This window comes from Hyaena hyaena, unplaced genomic scaffold (genome assembly GCF_003009895.1).
Source record: "Hyaena hyaena isolate Hyena2069 unplaced genomic scaffold, ASM300989v1 scaffold_319, whole genome shotgun sequence".
NCBI classification, from domain to species: Eukaryota; Metazoa; Chordata; class Mammalia; order Carnivora; family Hyaenidae; genus Hyaena; species Hyaena hyaena.
This window is the reverse complement of record NW_024080951.1, coordinates 1,826,251-1,847,247: the sequence shown is the minus strand read 5'-3', so window position 1 is coordinate 1,847,247 and position 20,997 is coordinate 1,826,251. Positions and strand designations below refer to the sequence as shown.

General features: G+C 47.2%; 1 protein-coding gene across 3 annotated transcripts in view; it reads right to left on the bottom strand.

Annotated features, from left to right (window-relative positions):
• Positions 1 to 1,649: 1,649 nt before the first annotated feature.
• The window catches only part of SIPA1L2 (signal induced proliferation associated 1 like 2), a 228,323-nt gene continuing 208,975 nt past the window's right edge, over positions 1,650 to 20,997 (bottom strand). Inside the window, exons 19-23 of one of the 3 annotated variants that reach the window (XM_039248839.1) lie at positions 18,501 to 18,632; positions 6,890 to 6,943; positions 6,151 to 6,274; positions 5,121 to 5,202; positions 1,650 to 2,490 (exon numbers count right to left, since the gene is read on the bottom strand). In XM_039248839.1, coding sequence (XP_039104770.1) covers positions 2,344 to 2,490; positions 5,121 to 5,202; positions 6,151 to 6,274; positions 6,890 to 6,943; positions 18,501 to 18,632 — 539 coding nt within the window. In that variant the 3' untranslated portion in view covers positions 1,650 to 2,343. The remainder of the gene's footprint in view (positions 2,491 to 5,120; positions 5,203 to 6,150; positions 6,275 to 6,889; positions 6,944 to 18,500; positions 18,633 to 20,997) is intronic. The other 2 variants (XM_039248841.1, XM_039248842.1) reach the window with 2 other exon arrangements.

Genomic DNA, 20,997 nt, shown 5'->3' with positions numbered 1-20,997 from the left:
GCACCCATTCACACGATGCCAGTTGTTATAACGATTATTTAAGGAAGCCATTCCAGGCACTCTGTATTTTGATCGCTGACATTTTGAAATAACCTTAGGTCCGTGCCCCCATAGAAGATTGCATGCTCCATGAAGATAGGTCCCGCTTGGTCTAGACCCGCGTTGTTTGGCCCTGGCACACAGGGACAGGAAAGGAAGGGAGGGGGCAGGGAAGATCTCTCTCTGGCCCATAACGTCCCAACTCCCCAAAAAACTGCATCCACTGCATTTTGGAAGTGTGCCTGTATCTTTCACAGGGCGGCTTCAAGAAACAGCACTATGAAGCCTGCTGCTACATTGGGTATAGGAAACGTTAAGAATATTCACAGCACACCACGCAGGTGAAGCCCGGGAGAAGCACCCCTTTTAGGGTAAATTCTAGAAATCACTTTCCTTCCCTTAAATTCTTCGTATCATTTTTGTTCTCAGAAGGTTAAGCACTTTGTACCTTCCCGAGGTTCCCTTTACACTTTGGGCCACATTCTGTGTCTTCTTTGTCCTACATTGGCCTCAAATTTATAGTGTACCTCTCCCTGATTATTTTTCAAATTCCTGCTATTTTACTGTATGTGTTTTCTTGTAAGCAACACCAAACTCCCGGCTGGGGTAACTCATTCAACTGGAGCCTCTGTTTACTGCGCTGTAAAATAGGAATCCTGCTGCCAAAAAGTGCAGAGAAGAATGTGTGGAATACAGCAGCTATTAACACCAGTTACTTATTATTATTATCACTTTTTAAGTTTTATTTGTTTATTTTTGAGAGAGAGAGAGAGAGAGAGAGAGAGAGAGACAAAGAGAGACAGGGGTGAGTGGGAGAGGGGCAGAGAAGGAGACAGAATCCAAAGCAGGCTCCAGGCTCTGAGCTGTCAGCACAGAGCCCGACACGTGGCTCAAGCTCACAAACCAAGAGATCATGACCTGAGCAGAAGTCGGACACTTAACCGACTGAGCCACCTGGGCATCCCTAGTGACTCTTTATTTTAAATGAGCGTGGGATCCCGGAAGAAGAAGATGAAGCAGGATTCAACACAGATGAAGATGCCAAATGACCCAACACAAATTCACATATGCTCAAATTCTCGACGCACCGATGATAAAAACCTGCATTCACCCGACGACGCCGTTGCTTAGGTGGACTCTTTTGAACATTTATTAAAAAAGCAAAACGTATGTTCATCTCAAATAGAACAGTTAAAAATGGTAAAGCAATACAAACACCTTGTTACTAGCAGCATCCAGTTGTTAGAAATTCCCGCCCTGCTCTTCAGTCTGTTCTGGGCAACCTCCCCTTCCCAGAGCCTGCTGCTGCCTACGCCTCCCTCATCATAGTGCAGGTCAAACCAAAGTTTATAAAATTAACAATTTAAGGTTAAATAAGCTTAAATAAGGGCGTTAAATACAAGACACTTCATCAAAGCTTCTGTACAAAGATAAACAAGTTTGGCATTGTATACACGTGATTCGGCTGGCTCCCGCGGGCGGGAGGTTCTAGAACGGAAGCAGGCATACTCTTCTGCAGCAGAGCAGTAACTATACACAGTGAACTAAGAGCTGAAGGGACCGCTCACTGAGCCATATACAAGGCATATGTATCTTTTTGTGTTTTCCTTAAATCAGAACACCGTTAATATTCAGGCACCGTTTGCTCCTGCAAATAAATAAGGCTCTAAAGGAACTGCATACAAACTAGTGTTAAAGATATCAGTGCTTCTTTTATTTCCCCACGTGGCTTCTCCCAGCTATTTACTATGCCTCTTTCTTATTGCTATGGTAATGTGGCTAAGAAATAAAACTACTGTACATCCAAAAAAATAGAGCACCTTTAACATTAAAGTATATGTCTGATTATTTGTCTCCGGGTTTATTTTACAATACGAAAGCCCAAACTACGGTCAGTTGCTTTTAACATCTCTACCGGGTCACCTGATACAGAGAGAGTCAAGCCCCCCTCTCCCTCCCGTTGAGGTACGCCCGCGCCAGAGCACCAAGGTAGTGGAGTCCGACAGAAAGAGGTCCGGACCGACGCCAGGGTTTACATTCATCTCGACACCGGGAGTTACATTCATCTTCACACGGCTTCGCTCATCCTCTCTTGCTGTCACGCGAGATGGCTTCCGGGAAAGAGTCGCCTCCCTGCCCTGCGGGGGGTAATGATGCTGGACGGGGTGGAAACGGCTAAAAAAAAAAAAAAAAACATCTACGATTGGCTGCAAGCACACTGAACGACCACGCGTTTGCGGGCTCCCGGGGGTGGGGAGGCCGGGGCCCCTCCCGGAGGCTCCCCCGGGGCGGGCGAGGGCCGGGTTAAGACTTCTTGTCGATGGTGTTGAAGAACCACTCGGTGAACTTCCGCAGCTGCGCGGTGGCCGTCTGGGACTCCTCCTGCAGCCTCATGTTGTCTTGACGCAGGTGCTGCACTTCCGCCTGGAGGACCGCCTTGTCCTGCTTCTCCTGGGAAGGGGGCACACAGACGGCGTCACGCACGCGTGCGACACACTCCCGCTTCCTACGCTGCGCTGCTAGAACGTTCCCCACCACACAAGCCCAGTGCTGACAGAGCTTCCTAATAAAGGAAGTCCTCAGGACTCCGTCCTAAGCTTTCCTGCTACCGTGCATGTCCGTGCCCTTCAGAGCTTGCCACTAAAAACCGCGTGAACGTGATCAAGGCTTTGCAAAAGAACCGCATCTGGGGTTTCCAAGGCGCACTAACCAAAAAGGTTATTGTTACTGAGTTTCAGTTCTGAATGAGGAATGGAGGTCTTGCCCCAAACTGATAAAGGGGTCACTGTCAGATTGTAACAATCGACATTTTTTTTTTTTAAAAAAACGGGATCTGACTTGACTGCTAAATCCAGCGGGCACCACCCCAGCACTGGGGTGGGTGCTCTCGCGGGGTGACCTGGGGCTGTGGGTCTTCCCGAGACTCTTCGGTCCGCCGTTGGTATGTCGCCCACCTCCCTCGAGGTGCCCCCAGATGCTCCCAATACCAGCTGCGTCACCGATAAAAGACACCAGTCCCACAAGGAGGCTTGGGTGTCATCTGAGGACCGAGCTCAGTACTCCCTCTGCCCTGACTTTCCTTTGTCATGTGGCGGTCCCCATCACCAGGACCCGCAACCCAGTGTGGCTGAGGGCGTTTGCATGCCTGCTGCCACTCAATGGCTTGCTTCTCTGAGACCCCTTGGCCCCTTTCAGCGTGCCCCACCGATCTGGTATTCTGCATGGGAACCTTTGAAAACTCTCAACCTCTTCCCCGAATTTCCTTCATCCTCAGGACTCTGGACGAATCCCTACTCTCTCCTGAAGAAACGGCGTCCCTGGCTGCTTATTAAGGGAGGAAGAGGGTGTCTGCCTACAGCCGGGAGACTCAGGGCCTGGAGGTCTGGCAAAAGGCTTGTTGCTCAGTGCCCAAGGAGCTTCTTCCTAAAACTTCAGCTCTTCTGAGAAGCAGGACATCACGTTACAGGACCCATCACCCTGGCTCACTGCAATGATCTTCTCTGTCTCCAGTTCCTCTCCTCACTGATGGAAGATTCTAGAATGTGGTTGGCGTTTCCTCTCTCCCCTACCACTTGTCATGCGGGTTGATGATTCTAAATCCAATCTCTCCCTTACTTCTTTGTGATCTGGAAACCCACCCCTCTCAGCCTCTGCTCCCATGGCCACATCCTATAACCTTGCTGTTAACCATAAACCACATAGCTTCCTAGATGTTCTGTCATCCCATGTCCTGACCACCACCTCTTGTTCTTCTAGAATCATCTCTCCAGTATCCACTCTGCCCATAATTATCTAATGCATCAGTCTTACCTTATTCTCACTGTCCCGTGCCGTGACAGTAAATCTCCTTTCCCAGGTTACATGCTAGGTCCCTCAAACTAGTCCCATGCTGTACCTGCAGGGGAAATTTCTCGCTCCTTGTGTTGCCTTCCTGTCTAAACTCTCTAACTGGTTACATTCGACTTTCCAATTATCTCACACCTGCAGCTGGAGGTAGGGTGATGTCCCGGCTTGCTTGGACATTTCCAGTTCTAACTCTGAAAGTTCTGTGCCCTGAACCTCCTCACCCCAGGCAAACTGGACATCTGGTCACCCACGCTGGAGAGAAGCACCCAACTTGGCCAACAAATAATGCAGAAGCTTTAATTAGGGCTGCAAATTCAAGTGTATCTTTAGCCTTGCTTGGCAATCCAATCAAGCATACCCAGTGAACTTACTCACTATCCTGTGCCTTACTCTGACCTCACACCCTCCTACTACTTCCCACCACCACTCACTCTCAGCTCACGACTGGAAAAAAGAAACCATTAGAGGGGAACTCTGTCAACCTATGTCTATCTGACTCCGTGTGCATGAATGTGTATTTGCGCATGTGGGAGTGCACACTCAAACACACACACTCAACTCTGGTCACTGCGTATGAACTGTCCCCACCCCGAATCAAGGCCAGCCTTGGCTCTGTGCACTAGATCAGGGCACGACCCTCTTCTGCTTCCCCCTACTATGACTTCCTTCCCAACTGGATCCCTCCATCAACCCTGACACCAGCTGTAATCTCTCCCTTCCTCGACAAACAAAATAACAAAATGCTTCCTGTGCCACGTTCCCAGCTCCACCATCACCCTTCTGCTGCCGCATTCTGTTAACTTCTTTTGGGGACTGACCATGCACATGTTGGTATGTAGGGTAGAAGTTATGAGGTTCACGTAGCTGACTCAGCAGGAATAGGATGGTGTGGGGGGAACAGGCTTTTAAGCAGCAACTAACTCCCCTTAGGTCAGCTCATAATCAGTTGGTACAATGAACCACGGAACCAAAAAACACCAGGCTCCAAAGACTGGGCATCCAGAGGGCTCACCCTCATTTGGTCATCTTTATTGCAATTCTTGCCTCCCCTTACAGTGATATCTATGATGAGCTGGAGGCCAGAAAACAGAATTAGACCTCACGAGTCTCTGTTTCAATGGAATGTTGGTTTTGACTAGGGCAGTGATCTTTCCTGAGTGTCTCCATTTTCATTTCTACTGGCTAGACTGTGCAAGACAAGGGTTTCGATTACGGATTCCAGTAGATCCCTTTACCTTCCGAAGATCCGTCTGCAGTTGTCGAAGAATCAACTCCAGCTGATTGACTTTACCGGTCAGCGTTGATGGAGACCGCTCCCTAGGGAAGAAGGATGGGCTCAGGAAGACTCAAGGGCACTAGGGTTCAGATGTTGCATTTGGTGTTTTTGTTGGTAATGTTCTCCCTCAAAAAATCATTTCATGTGCTTAGAGCCCAGTGAGGAAATAAAATTACATCACATTTGGAAAGTGAGCATATTGCTGCTTTGGGTGGAGAATTCCTTCTGGGTCTCTCTTAATTTTAAAAAGGGGATTCAGAATCTCCGTGGGCGTAGATGTTAGTGAAAAAAAAAAGCCAAAAGTTAAATGATCTAAATCAGTTTAGCCAACTGAGACTAGGTAGACCAGAATGAAGTCCTGGGAACCAAATATAGATTCCATTTCCCCAATTTGTTCTTGTCTGTCAAGAAAATATCATGAAGCTCATACCAAGATGAATGGGCAAGTTAATGGTAACACAAGTTCATAGGGAAAGTTCGAATTAGGTAAAGAACATATATATTCTGTGGGTGATAAACTTGTCAAGAACATAGAGGAAAGTGATGGTTCATTCACATCAGAGGACAAAGGCATAAGGCCAGGTCAAGGACCAGGATTCTGGGGGGACACGTGCCCTTGGTAGGCCCATGTGTGCAGCCCGGCATCGGGAGACGGGTCAGCAAGGTCCTCGTCTGGTGCCGTGGCAGCAATGAACAGACGCTGAGGCTGGCCCACACCCTCCCTGCCTCTGTCAGGAAGCCTCATCACCACGGGCATGGGGTGATGTAGCTAGCAGGCAGAAGCCGCCCACAGGGCGGAGCAGTTAACGCAACCAAGAGCCAGTCACCCCAGCAGGGCAGGGAGCCCGGTTGGCCCTACTCAGTCCCATATCTGGATCCTGAAGGACCAGGGGAACACAGAGCAGAAATGGTCTCCTACGGCTTCACTGAACCCCTGATACTCATGGGCCTGGGGGGCGAAGGGGGAGGGTCCGCGGAGGCTCACATACCCAGTTGCGTCCATGAAATCTTTGCTGCTGCCTGGGTCTACACATAACGCTGGTTCCTGTGCGCCTTCCAGGTCCTGCCCATGCTGCATATCTGTCAGGGTGCAGAAGGATGCCACTCTCTGGTCTGAGAAGGACGGACACACACACACACACACACACACACACACACACACACACACACGAAAGTTCAGTATAGCTGCAGGGCAATGTTTCTTATGTTTCTTTGTGGATGTGAATTTAGTCACTAACCTCGCCACGCCCCCCTCCCCCGACCCCAGTCAGCCATGGTTTACACAAAACAAAGAAAAACAAACTCAGGCAAACTGCTGACAATCAGAAAGCATCAGGATTGGCTGTCCTTGGGGGCTGTATGGCATGCGCACATCACAGCTGTGGGGACAATTAGCAGATCCTCGATTTGCTAGAGCCATTTTGCTTTCTTCCTTCCACATTCCAAATGCCAAAGCTGCCGGCTGTGTATGGAATGGCTGCGCACGGAATAATGGCGTCCTCGTCGTCGTCACGTGATGACTTGGCTGATGAGCAGAACCCAGGAGATGGACCTCTCCTCAAGCCGTCCCCAGACCTGGGAGCGTGAGACACAGCAGCAGCCAGGACCCACGTCCCCTGTGCGTGCCAACCCTCCGAGCTCAGATAACCATGCAGACGTGCAGACACGTGAAAAATAAAGAAAAGGTTACAGAACATCAAGAGCCCGCGGTCAGCCCCAGACAATCACCTAGATAGGATGCATGGTGACAGAGCAGCCCCAGTTCTTCATCTGAGTCAAGACCTGAAATAAGATTTAGAATTTCCTATCAACAGTGGTATCTCTATGCACCTGAAGGCCTCTGAGGGCCACACAAGACTCAAATACTGGGGTCATGTATGGCCTGTGCATGTGTGTGCGCATGTGTCTGTGTGCATGTGGACTTGTTGTGCCCAACGAGGAGTAGTCCTTGACCTCCAATAACATGCGATGGCAAACAATGAGGTTCAATATGTCACGTGTGATGGTCCTGGCTGGACGCACACTGTTGTGTATGATGAAGAGGAGCGGGGTGCCTCCTGCGTGCAAATCCGATGGTAAGAATCTGTGACCACTTGGGAAGTGCTTAAATGGCCCACTCTACAAACATAAAATAGTGGTGGGGTGGGGAGGGAGATTAACTACATAATCTTTCTAGAAACCCTCAGGGGAAGACGCGAGGGGCACAGGCTTCCCAGCAGCCGACACAATGGCTTTTCTCAGCATGGGGCCATTTCTGTTCTTGGCACCTGTAACCTCACACGTGGTGTTTGCAGAGCCGGGCAGGAAAGGGCAGGTAATAGTCTTTGGAATGGGCACCAGACTAGCCCAGCTCTGGGGGCTGGACGCTGACCCAAGAGCATTGATCGGTCCAGAAATGCTGCATGCCAAGCAGGAAAAAGTCCTGTGCTTGAACAAGGTGGAGGTGAGAAGCGGGAGGCTATCTAATTATCCACTTCCCACATTCCCTGGTGTGTCCCTTTCCTTGGTGCTTGAGCACACATATGCGTCTACAGCTGGAGTCCAAGGGAGACAGCGGGTGTATTAGTGCTGTGGTGTCTTTTTCGTATGATTTGATTAATGGCTGAGAAACTGCACTCGGGTGGCGTGTCAGGGGTGCTCTGTTCTTAATTTATCCCACCCTGTCTCCCTCCGGCTGCTGGACGAGCCTCCTAATGAGGCTACCTGCCTGTCTGGTTTATGGGGGGTCTTGTACTTCCTGTTAATTAGAAACGATGGTGGAGGATGCCCGGGCCCACAAAGGAAAAGTGAGCAGGATCGCCACGGGCACTGTGCTGGAAGCACCCGGCGGGGGCCCAGGCCTCCTGGAAGTGGTGCCGAGGATGCAGAGCTCTCTGGCCACGCATCCCGCTTCCCCATGTCCGGTTTCCCTACACCCATGGTAGGTACGCAGGTGTCCTTCAACGGACGTTTCTGTAAAGCTTTCAGGTTGTTCTCCACACTTTATATCTACAAGATGAATTTTCTGGAACTATGAGTTCCTGAGAGAGTCACGTTCCCAGGCTGGTACTGACTAGGAGGGCTGATGCATATGATGAGATAACGTGTAATTTAATTAAGATTAACAGCACAATCTGGGTATTGCCTACTTTTATACACGACAGGGTGCAGTAGCAGAGGTGGGGGCAGGGATGATGGGGCATACTGGCGGGGGTGAGCAGCTCCAGGGGTGGGGTGGGGAGGGTCTGGGCTGCTGTCACATCCCAGATGACCCTCTGTCCTGTGATTTTCCCAAATAAGGGAACACCTCATATTTAAAAAAAAACATCAAGGGCAGATATATTTTGATTCTCCAGTACGTTTACTGACAAACAAAGAATGTGAAAACAGATAAAGAATTTATTTTTCTTACTCTTTAGAAGAGTTCCACTGACTCATCCCCATTTTAGGCAAACCTGTGATAATTCGGTTAGTTTCCATCTTTCTTAATATATTTGAGTCGATGGTCAATCCGAAATATCTGGATGAAAATGTCTTAGCTTGCTTCCTCTATTTTTATTGTAATTGATAAAATATCCCCATATTTGCAAAAACAGGACTTGCTGCTGGCAGTCATTCAGATATTCCTTGGGGAGAAGCAAGTTCCTAGTGGTCAGGAGGCAGAAGCCAAAAAGGGATGTCGTTTCACAAAGAGGGTTTCACTGTGGATCCGAAAAGCTGGCAGGTTGAAATCCAAACAGAACGCTGCTTGATGAAGTCCAGACACTGAACTACTCTGTAAAGAAGCTAACCGCAGTGAGAGTTTCCAGTGGGAGCTTTATTCTTCCACAGCTTCTTTCTGTGATGATAAATATTCAGTAACCAAGCAATTACGGACATTGAACCCAACGGCACAGACCAGACCGTAAGAAGTCAGGCACGGGAGTACGAACTTCATGTAAATGGTGAGCGCAGCAGATACAGTCAGCACAATCCACACACGCAGGCTGTTTCTCCTTTTCCTTCCTGTTCTCTGTGCAAGAACATCTGGCTAAGTGGGGGTGGGGGGGGGGATACTGGGCACAGACGGCTTCCACATGGAACGGTCCATCCCTTTAAATAATCTTTGAAAGACCTTATTTCAGTATAGTTTCTTGTGAGCACATTTGGCACCGAAAAAGAGGATGACTAGTCAGCAAGATATTCCACATCCATCCGGAGCTGAGATGGCAAAACAGTCGCCTGCAAATAACTCCCATGACCCAGACAGGCTGCCTGCAGCAGCATTTAGGGGACAGTAAGGCCAAGCCTGCATCAGGGAGGGAGGAGTGCTCTGATCCTCTGATCGATTAGTCATGTCTGCTGAGGGCAAGAAATAGGAGAAGATACATGCGTGGGATACAGATCACACAGGACTTGCAAGTGGGAGGCTCAATTCAACTAAACCTATTTCCACAAACAAAGCTCTTCTAACACGTCTTTGCTGTAACTACAAATCACAGCAAAGCTGGGGCTAGGTAGGTACGTGTAGGAAATTAGGGGACCGTGTTTATCAGATCGTAGAAGCTGCCTTAACCAGCCACCAGGAAAGAAGAAGAAAAGAAAGTTGCCCTGCACTTACACCATAAATACTCTGGCCTCGGCATTTTGCAGCCTGTTCATGAATGCTGGAAGATCACGGTCTAGAGTCGACCTCTGAGTGATGAACAAAGAAAAGTGTGGGAGTTATTCTCCATTTAAGATACAGATATTGTTGTTGGCCTGAAACAACTCCGTACTTTTTTTTTTTTTTTTTTTTAATTTTTTAACTTCTATTGTTGAGAGACATAAACAAATCATGAGCACTGGAGGGGCAGAGAGAGAGGGAGACACAGAATCTGAAGCAGGCTCCAGGCTCTGAGCTAGCTGTCCGCACAGAGCCCGACGCGGGGCTCGAACCCAGACTGAGAGATCATGACCTGAGCCAAAGTTGGACACTTAACCGACTGAGCCACCCAGGTGTCCCAACAACTCCTTACTTTTAAGATCATTTAAGTCGATTTACTAACATTAAGTAAACTGCATTTTTCATCTAAGTAGCAGTCATGTTTCTTTGCCAGTTGTTAACGAATTATGTTACCTCAGGAGTTATGAAATATGTCACATTTTGTTTACGCCTATACCCCCCCGTAGTGTTCAAATATCAGTAACTTAAACTACTTTATCAAGTTTAAGCTGCAGCTTCAGAATGAAAACAGCTCTCATTATAAAAATTTATGCTTATTCTCTGTTTAAAAACCAAGGGCATATGGAGCATATGCTCCATAAGCTTGTATTTTTTCGAAAAATACATTTACATGAAATATTTCACTCCCACAGTGATACAGGAGCTGTTGACTCTGCAGGTGTCCTGTGTACACTCACGGGTGCACATACAGCCATGTGCCCATAGGAAGATGGCGGCTCTCACCACCAACAGCAAAGGCTGACAACCAGAGGGGGGTAAAGTCTGGCCTGTTGATGGTGTGTGGGACATGGAAATCCAGAGTCTCCTGTCATTCATTGGTAATTTCACCTTTTAAAGCCTGTTTTCATTTAAAACATTATCTGTTCAGCACACATTTAAGAACATACAAATTGACTACTCTTGGGGAGCCTGGGTGGCTCAGTCAGTTAAGCATCTGACTTTGGCTCAGGCCATGATCTCACGGTTCCTGGGTTCGGGCCCTGTGTCAGGCTCTGTGCTGACAGCTAGCTCAGAGCCTGGAGCTGTTTCAGATTCTGTACCTCCCTCTCTCTCTGACCCTCCCCTGCTCATGCTGTCTCTCTCTCTCTCTCTCTCAGAAATAAATAAAACATTAAAAAAAGTTAAAACAAATTGACTGCTCTTGATATTTTGGTAAATGAGACCTATTTTAAATTCTAATACTTTCGAAGAGACCCCACTTCCCTTCCCCTGCTTCACTGCTGGACCCATAGCCAGGTCTTCTGGGTTTTCTTACTTGCCCACACTTGAGGGGGTGGTGAGATCTAATCTCTGTATTACTTGGAGCACCTGCACCTTACATTATTCCAGCTAATAAAGGAATGATGCCAACAAGGGTGGTAAGTGATGATCTTACCGTATTATACAGAGTAGAAATTTCACTTACACATTCTGATGTGCAAAACACATGTTACCTCTAACCCCCAACAAACAAAAGGGCGACACACACTGAAACAAACTTGCACTATGACTGCACCGGTGTTTTGAACTTGACTGTGGCAGGAGGGCTGAGTGGGGAGCATGGGCTCAGTGCACCTGACCTCACCGGCCAAGGAAGGAGATGCCAAATTTTTGGTCTTACGGGTAGACTTTGGTTATCTATTTCTAGTAAGTGAGTTCTCAGCAGTTAGATTTCTGGTCAAAGGGTGGGTCCACTTTTTGGCTCAAGCTACATATTATCCTATTGCCTGGACAAGAAGATGGATCCTTTTATAATCTTTGTAACAATACCAGCTGTGAGTATTCTTCATCACTTCCTGGACTGGTGGCCTCATTTTTCATCTTTGAAAGGTGTGAGCCGGTAGCCCATTATCAGTTTAAATTCACACGTGTGGTTCAACATTTTTCAAATCCTTATTATTTATTTTGTAATTCTACTTTTGTGGACTACGGGTCCATATGCCTTGATGGCTTGTTTATCAGGGATTTGGTGTTTTTTGCTGGCGAGGCCCCTCCATGCACTTGAGATGGCCTGGTTTTACCCACCATGCTTACCACAAATCCTCCCTCCCCCATATTCCCGTTTATCTCAATGTTCTCTTTCAAGTTCATAAAAATCTTAATGTTTCCATACTTTTATCTGGCCATATTATATTTTATATAGTCTCTCATTACCGATCATTAAAGCATTTCCTTGTTTCTAAAATGATAATCCTTCTTTACTGTTCCTAGAATTGAATTTTCTAAATCCTAAACCCAAGTGGAGTATATAAATTCCTTTCCCATTTAACTCTAAATCATATTCAGAGTTTTGATCTGTGCTCTTCCTTTTTCTCCAAAGGGCATTATTTCTATTTTTTTAAAAATCACTACTATGCTGTTTAATTATTATTGATTTACAGTAGACTTTTTTGTGGAGTAGTTCCCATCTCTTTCCAACTGGACACAATTAAGCTCTTTAAGATATCCTTTAGATAGCTGAATTGAAATTGTACTAAATCCACAAATTAATTGAGGAAACTAATTGATTCATCATCTTTACTGGAAGCTTCCTATCCATTCTTTTTTTTTTTTTTTTTTTAATGTTTTATTTATTTCTAGGGGGGAGAGAGAGAGAGAGAGAGAGAGAGACAGCGTAAGCAGGGGAGGGTCAGAGAGAGAGGGAGTCACAGACTGAAACAGGCTCCAGGCTCTGAGCTGGCAGTCAGCACAAAGCCCGACGCGGGGCTCGAACCCACCAACCGCGAGTACATGACCTAAGCGAAAGTCGGACGCTTAACCGACTAAGCCACCCAGGCGCCCCTCTTCCTATCCATTCTTATCCTTACATATATGAGGACTTTTCGGTTACTGACGTGCCCTTTGCTTTCTCCAATTATAACTCTAATGATGGCTTAATTTCCAAAGAATATAGAATTTGATCTTACAGATACATTGAAAGTATGCTTTGCTACTATTCCAGTGGAAGGGGGTCTGCAAACACGATTCTGTGCACGTGGCAGCCCGCGTGCTCAGGGGCGGAGTCTACTTCCCACCTCTGGAAGCTGGGCTGGCCCTGGGACGTGCTTTGACCAGTAGCATGTGGAGGTCACAGTGTTCTGGGCCCTCCAAGACCAGGCCTTGTGAGGTCATGTCACTTCTGCTTTTGCTCTCCTGACTGCATTCCTCGAGCCACAAGGGGAGAAGTTCAAGGACTCTGCTGGAGACAGGGGTCCAGCCAGAGCCCAGCCGGTCCAGCCACAGACACATGAGTGAGGTCACCTTTCATGCTCTAGTTCTAGCCACGCTGCAGCTGAAGACAGATGCATGAGCTGAAACCACAAGGAGCAGAAGGACCACTGGCCGAACCTAACCAGCACCCAGAATCACAAGACGTAATAAACCACTGTGTCCAGCCATACATTTGGGGGTGATTTTTATGCAGAAACAGATAACTGTAAAAATTAACAATGCTTTGAAACAAGGCTTGTGAGATAGGAAATATATTTTAACTTATGTTCCCTGGCCACTTTGTTTTCTAATCTTGGATAATTTCATTTTTAAAATTTGACTTATTTTTTATTTTTTTAGTTCAAGTATAATTAACATCCAGTGTTCTATTAGTTTTAGGCGTACAATATAATGGTTCCATAATTCTTTCCATTTCTCAGGGCTCATGAAGATAACTGCTCTTACTTGGAATAATTTCTTTTTCATCTTTCATATTTTCTAGATATGGAAGTGTATGTATAAATATATTTTCACCTCCAAAATGTATTCCTTTTTTCTCTGCAGTGCTTGTAGAAATGCCAAGTGCTTTGCCACATAATTGAAGGACATTGTCTCCAAGCATGATCTTATTTAGTTTCTGGACTGAAGGTACCTGCTTTCTATAAACAGTCTTCCATTAAGTATTATGTATCTCTTCGGAATAAAGCAGGTATTCTTTGTTAGGTTTTAAAGGTTATCTTGCAAATCTCAATTTTTATTAGAAATAGGTCCTAATTCTATTAGATATCCTCTTTTTGAAATATTGGTATGATAACTTGTAATTATTTCAGCTACTGTAACTTTTTATAATTAAAAGTTTTTCTTTTATTAAATTGGCTGAACTCTTGCCAATAACAATGAATAATCTCTTCAATCTCCTACTGAGTTTCATCTAAGCTTGACATCGCTATTAATGACTGAGATTGTCTTTTGATTTTCTTTTCTTGTGTGTTATCAGGAAAGAATCCTATTATGCAATTACTAGGCTGTTTCTGAATTTCAAGGAAAATTCATACAGGGACGTCATTATTCTTTGAAGCTTTGAAAACTCTAAATGTATTAGTTGCAGGTGACATTTGGAATTTGGGGATATTCTTAGATAACTTTTCAGTGTCCTCCATGTTTGGGCCTTTTACAGTTTCTTAAGCTCCCTCCATTTTCTTGCAAGAAATATCCAATTATCTTATTCATCATATTTCTTCCTCTATAACCCTGACATTCACTAATAATTTTTTTATTTCTCTTATGTCTGGGCAAATACTAATTTATCTTCCTATTTCTAATCTTGTTTCTTTGTACTTTCCATTTTTTATCAAATGTATGTGGCTTTAACAATATTCAAAGAAAATTAATTATTGATTTTATTTACAAACTGCACTGAAAATTCAGTTGTCAGTTTACAAAAAAAAAAAACTATTTGATTTCTTGCTTTGTTTGCTTTCACAGCTTTTGTAGAATCTTTCTGAAGTACAGTTAAGTTGGTTAATTTTCATGTTTCCCCCCCCGCCCCCATCATTTAAATAAATGTTTCTGAAAACAGTGCATTTTTGTTTAAGGACTATTCTCTGGCTGCAGTCCAAAGACTTTAACAGGTAGCATCATTGCAACATCACTCACTAAAGAAGAAAAAAGTGGCCTCATATTCCTGAATTCTTCCTAGAATGATTATTATGAATTACATCAAGAGTCTTCCAAATGCTTAGAATTTGTTGTTTGTGTTTTGCTTCTACGTTTTCTTATTTATTCTATTTTCATTGCCTTGTGGTCAGAAATGTGGTATGGAAGCAGCACTCTCAACAATAGCTAAAACATGGAAAGAGCCTAAGTGTCCATCAACGGATGAATGGATCAAGAAGATGTGGTTTATCTATACCATGGAATACTACGTGGCAATGAGAAAGAATGAAATCTGGCCTTGTGTAGCAACGTGGATGGACCTTGAGGGTGTAATGCTGAGTGAAACAAGTCAGGTAGAAAAGGACAAATATATGTTTGCACGTATAGGAGGATTGGGAGGAACTTAACGGAGGACCATGGGGGAGAAGAAGGGGAGAAATGGTGGGGGAGAGGGAGGGAGGCAAACCATGAGAGACTCTTGAATTCTGAGAATAAACTGAGGACTCATGGGTGTGGGGGGGGTGGGGGGTGATGGGCATGGAGGAGGGCACTTGTGGGGATGAGCACCGGGTGTTATATGGAAACCAACTTGACAATAAACTATTTGTATAAAAAAAAAAAAAGTTTTTTTCTTTAAAAAAAAAAAAAGAAATGTGGTATGGAAACAATCCTCTTCGGAGAAGCCTCACTCACAGCCGCAGGGCATACGGTGTGTTCTGTGTATGAACAGAGTGTCCATATATCTCAGCAACCACGATTGGGGCAGAAATGTTGGTGCCTCCGCGGCATCCTTGGAATGGTTTGGTAAAAAATGTAAATTCTTACACTCCTGTATCCAGTGTCAAGTTCAGCTCTTCAACAATGTCAAATACATCATACGGCAAGTTTAGAACATAAATAGGTCGATCACGGTGGGGTAGGATCTCTGTTTGCATGAATCACGTATGGATTCTAGGAGGGTCATGGTATTAAACAGGCAGACACGCTACATTTTTTTTAAAGCCCGTTTTGAGACGTGTTAACTCCTCACATCCGTGTATGGGCCCAGCATTCTTCCAGAACAGTCTGAGCTCCGTAAGGCATTTTGAACTGCCTCTATTAGTCTGTAGCAATTAAACAGATGCATAGGGGATTTTTTGGACTATCTTTATCATGTTTAGTCTAGCTCAGAAATGGCTCTGGGAAGTGGTACAAGAAAGATGGAGTAACAGGCAGGGCAAGTGGGTTATCTCGGTGAAGACATTTCTCTTTAAAGTGCTGAGGTGATGGATGACACCCACTCGCCACCATGCCAGTGCTGTCAGAGGGGAACTGACATGAGAGGATCTGATTAGCAAAAGTCTGGAGCCGCGGATTCCCAGCTCACTTCTCCAAAGCTGGCTATTGTCTCCAGGCGGTATGCTGTGGTACGCTGCCCTACAGAGGAACACTGAGAATTTTGAAATGCCATTTGTAAATGTTTGGAAACTTTAGAAAGGTCAGATAACCAGTCCTCTCCTCTGGCAGGCAGAATCCCACATTCTTTCTGTTTGGCTCAGGTGCTGGTGCACGTGAGGTGCTGGCTATCTGGTGTTTCCATGTCATGCTTTTTCTCCTTTGTCTGTGGGCGCTGACTCCCACCTAGACTCTAACTTCAGCTCACAGCTACTCTCTGATGAACAGAACTGCAGAAGTGGGGGTTTAAGACTGTCCAAAGCCTTCCGTGTTTTTTGGCAAAGGCCTTCATCTTCTGGTCAAGAAGACTGAATGAAGCCTAATGCAAATAATCAGGTACTTCTGAGGATTACTGTCGAACATTCAGCATTGACATGAAGTGTGGTATTATGGTAGTCAAGGGACTTGTCCAAAGGCCCATAGCCCAGCAGTTGAGCTGTGCTTGTGACCAGAATCTCTTGACACTTTCGTTACTGGGACATGCACCATTTTGGTTTCTCCACTTCCTGCTCTTAGCCCCTCTCCTGAGAAGACCCATTTCATAGCAGTGATTTTATTCTCGAAAAGGTAGAAGGGAACCAAGCAAACATACAAATGGGGAGTGGCAAGTGGATACATAGATAAACTGGTAAATACTGTTTTACACCTGAAAAATGAACATAAAATGCAAAAGGATCTTCAGAGGTCAAAAACAATGCCTTGAGTTGGTTTAGCTAGAGTATCCTGAGCCTTCGATATCTATCTTCTGGTACTAGCTCTTCTCATTTAGTTATCTCTCCATGTGCTTGATAAATAAAGATAAGATAAATAAAACAAGCAGCCTTAGCTTGAGAAACTCATAACCTAGTAGGAAGATACAGATAAGTGAATAAAACCAGAATTCCGCGCGGTAAGTACCAGGCAAATATTTAGGCAGCAGAGACCGCCACGGTGGACAGAATAGATATTCTTATATTCTCCTGCAGCTAGTAAGACAGCACAGTGTGCAAAGAACATGCCAGAGAAAATGCTGGCACCTGCTGCCTGGGCTGCTCTGGATAGAGGTAAAGACAGTGCTCCTGCCCTTTGGGGCTAGGTCGCATCTAGGTCAGTGTTGGAAGCACAGGAAGTAGGTGGGCCAAGGGCCTGGGGCTCTGTAACCAACTTGGGGCAATGTCAGGGAACCAGGGCTGCAACATAGAATGGACAGGGCATTCTGACGTTTCCACATGGAATAAGCACGTCACAAGGCAGCGAACCCAAGACCCTCCCTCCTATTAAGGAAGAAGTAAGAGCCTGTTCATTGTGCACAAGTTTCCTGACAGAGTTTCTCTCTGCTTTTCTACTGGAGCTAAACGGCCCTGGTGTCTGAACTAGCTTCCAAGTAGCCTTCCCCTTCCCCCTGTCGCTCTGTATCCCCCCCTTCCGCCCCCCGCTATTTAGGACCAGAGGCACTGATCCCAATCATTTAGAGCAGATCCACTCGTTCAGAGTGAGGGGTGAGGGGCAAAGCAAGCAGCCACCCTCGCCTTGGGCAGCAGCCTGACTTCACAGTGAACCTGGTCACTCCTGGAAAGGAACCTGCTTTTATGTCCTGAAGCCTGGACATGCCGTGGATGATGGGGGCCAAGCTACCAGAGACCGAGCAGGTGAGTGGATGGGGAGAGGGAGAGACGAGATGGGCTGCTGGGGCGGCTGCAGTCTACGCCCGTCCACTCGCCTGTGGGGACGGCCACACATAGACTTCCACCAGGATTCTCACACAGGCCCCTCCTCCCCGGTCACTTCTACCAGTCACCCCAGGAGCAGCTGTCATCATAGAAGGACAGCACCAGCAAATGGCAGAAGTCACAATCCTGGGTCACGGGAGCAGTGTCTAACTTCTGAAATTCCCATGGGTGAGGCAGCTGGAAGGACGCTCAGAGATGGGTGTGCGCGCACGGGCTACCCCCCAGGGGCACTAGGCAAGGACAGCTGCGGGCTGGGGTCGGGCATGTCACACTGCGCATGCACCAAGTCACCAGGCTCCTCAAGCGATGCCCGAGCCACCGAACCAGGCAGCTTGGGCCTCCGGAGGCGTCTTCCTCATGGCGCTCGCAGGAAAGAAACAATTTGTGTCCTACAGATCCACCTCCACGGGTCAGGTCAGAAAAGAGGTCAGAGAGGGGAAGTGACTCGTCCCAGGTCAGAGCTGGCCCCCGATCTGGATTTGCGGTTTGGGATCCTTCGCCCAGTGCTCATTTCGAGACATGGCACGGGCTCCCTGAGGAACTGTCCTTAGTCACAGCTCAGGCCTTCCCCTGCTCGTTTTCAACCACAAAGACGCGCAAAGCATCCACGACGTTAACCCAGACAACCCAAAGTACAGACGCGTGCCCCATGTTGCCGCCCCAGGCCCTGGAGGCCCTGAGTCTTTACCTTCGAATGCCCGTGCAGCATCCACGAGGTGGGACCAATCTAAACCCGTGGCTGTGTCCGGGAGGGGCATCAGGCCAGGATCTGCGCACTTGGACTTATCCGATAAGGACCCATCGGAGAACCAGAACTCATCTAAACAGGAACAAAACCAGAGCGTCAGTCGGAGGGCAGTGCAGGGCCCGGGAGGCCCCTCCGAGGGGCCAAGGGGCTTCTTCCAACGGACCTCTGGCCCCTGGGACAAAAGGAGACGGTGTGCTGCAGTTACCCCAAAAACACACAGCTGGAAAAATGGGGGTCTGTGGAAAAGCCATGACCTACAGGCTCCCTCAGAGGTCGGCCAGCGATGGCCCAGGGTGGAAGGGGTTTTAGAACGGGTCGATTCTGGTGGTACAGTATCACAACCTCATGGTTTCCTTCCAGGGCAGGCTTGCTTTCCCCAAGGGCAGCCATCCGAGTCGGACTATCTGCAGGATCAATCCCTGCTTTCTTCAGGGGTTACTCCCCCCACTGCGAGTGCTGCAAGCTTCTACTGTAAACAAGGTCTGGCACAATCTCTCTCTACCCTGATGGTTTAACAAGCTTCCTGAAGAACGCAGTTACGTAAGCTGAGCACCACAAGTTCAAGATGCCCCAGGTATCAGTTCATTATAAAATAGGAAGATGAACCAGGAAGAGAAACAAAAATGGTGCCGGGGCTGCTCTGCTGACTTAATGAGATGCCTTGATCCCTGGCAAAACCAGAAACCCCTTGCCGTCCAGTATAGGTTTGCCTGCTTTGTACACATGAACCTTTTAGGTTTCTTCTTCTTTTTCACTTGTCATCACAGGACTTGAAGTGTTTATGTCATTGATAATACTAGTTGTTAGAACTCACTAGCATCTGAGGATAAATTTTTTTCTTTCTTTTTTTTTTTTGAGAAAGACAGAAACCGTGTGGGGGAGGGACAGAGAGAGAGAGAGAGAGAGAGAGAGAGAGAGACAGAGAATCCCAAGCAGGCTCTGTGCTGTCAGCATGGGAGCCTGATACGGGGCTCAAACTCATAGATCACGAGATCACGACCTGGGCCGAAATCAAGAGTTGGGCGCTTAACCGACTGAGCCACCCAGGCGACCCTAAGGACAAGATTTTTCAAAGGCTTCAACTGGGCTTTCTCTGACATGTCTTTTCTGAACCTGCCCCAAACGTGGCATGCAGCTGCTTGTGAACACATCTGCCTAATGAGACCAATCAAAATAATGACCACCTGGCTGTCTCAGCCTGCAATTACGTTAAGTAAGGGTCATAATTAACCCGATGCACCTGTAATTTTTGTTCTCACACCCTTTGGGGGGAGCTGTGAAATGCTGGCATCTGGATGGACAGAGAGTGTGGTGGTGTTTGACCCCGAAGGGCGCTCACGGTCTTCTGCCATCTTGATACCTTCACATGCCAGCTCTCAGCCCACCTTCACCTGGTGCAGTGCAGCCAGTCAAACTCCTCTATTTTCAGCACTACCACATTTAGCTGTGGGAATATTCCAGCAACCTGGTCCCAGCCCCCATTGTGAAGGCAGCCCAGTTGTGGAGCGCTCACAGCGCCCTCCTCCCCTGACCGGGTTCTCAGGCACCCAGGAAGGCAGACATGGGCAGAAGCTGGGCTGAAGCCCCTTGCAGACCTCAGGCCTTTTAGGGTTCAGGTTCAACCCCTGAGGCAGAAAAGGAAGGAAGCCCACAGATTTTCAATCACTCGCCAATCACTTTGTTTCTCCAACACGCTGGCTACTTTGCCTGAAGCAGGTTTTCCAAAGCTAAGTGTAGAGAATAATTATTTGACTAGGTGGCAGTTACTTTTGTCACTGATTTGCATGTGACTAGAGTTCTTCAGGACTGAGGTTAAGAGCGTGCAGCCCTGGAAGGGTACACCGGGTAGGCTGGAACCTTTGTTCCCCGGGGCACCCCCTGCCCCGCGCCCACTTGTCCCTCCAGCAGCCGTGAGCTCAAAGAGCTACCTTCGGAGTGCTCAAACACCCACGGAGCACTGACTGTAGGGAGCCCTGACAGTCTTGGGTCAAAGATGAATGCTTTGACTATTCCTGAGTGTCCCGAGATTCCATGATACGTGGCCATCTGTAATTAAGCCAAGGCACAAATCTGAATCCTGGTGGCCAGGACACCGAAGCTGAGAGTGAGGGAGGGAGGAAGGGGGCCCAGCTAGTCACACAGCAGGACAGGTCAACCAGCTCTGTAGGTCAGCTCGCTGCCCTGGACGCAAGTCACGCAGACCCGTGTGCCAAGCGTGTGACGGCTCCAGGATCTGGGACTGTCTCGGGACATAAGTTTCACAACCAGAGGTAAGCCTAGGGCACGCTAACTATATGGAGGACCTAAAAAGTCCTCCAACTTTTATGGAGACCGGCGGGGGGGCGGGGGGCAGAAGGGGGGAAATGCAGTTTGTGATATTTCTTCTTTATTACAAATGAATGTTCCCTGTTCCCTGGTTGTGAATGAAACCTCTGTG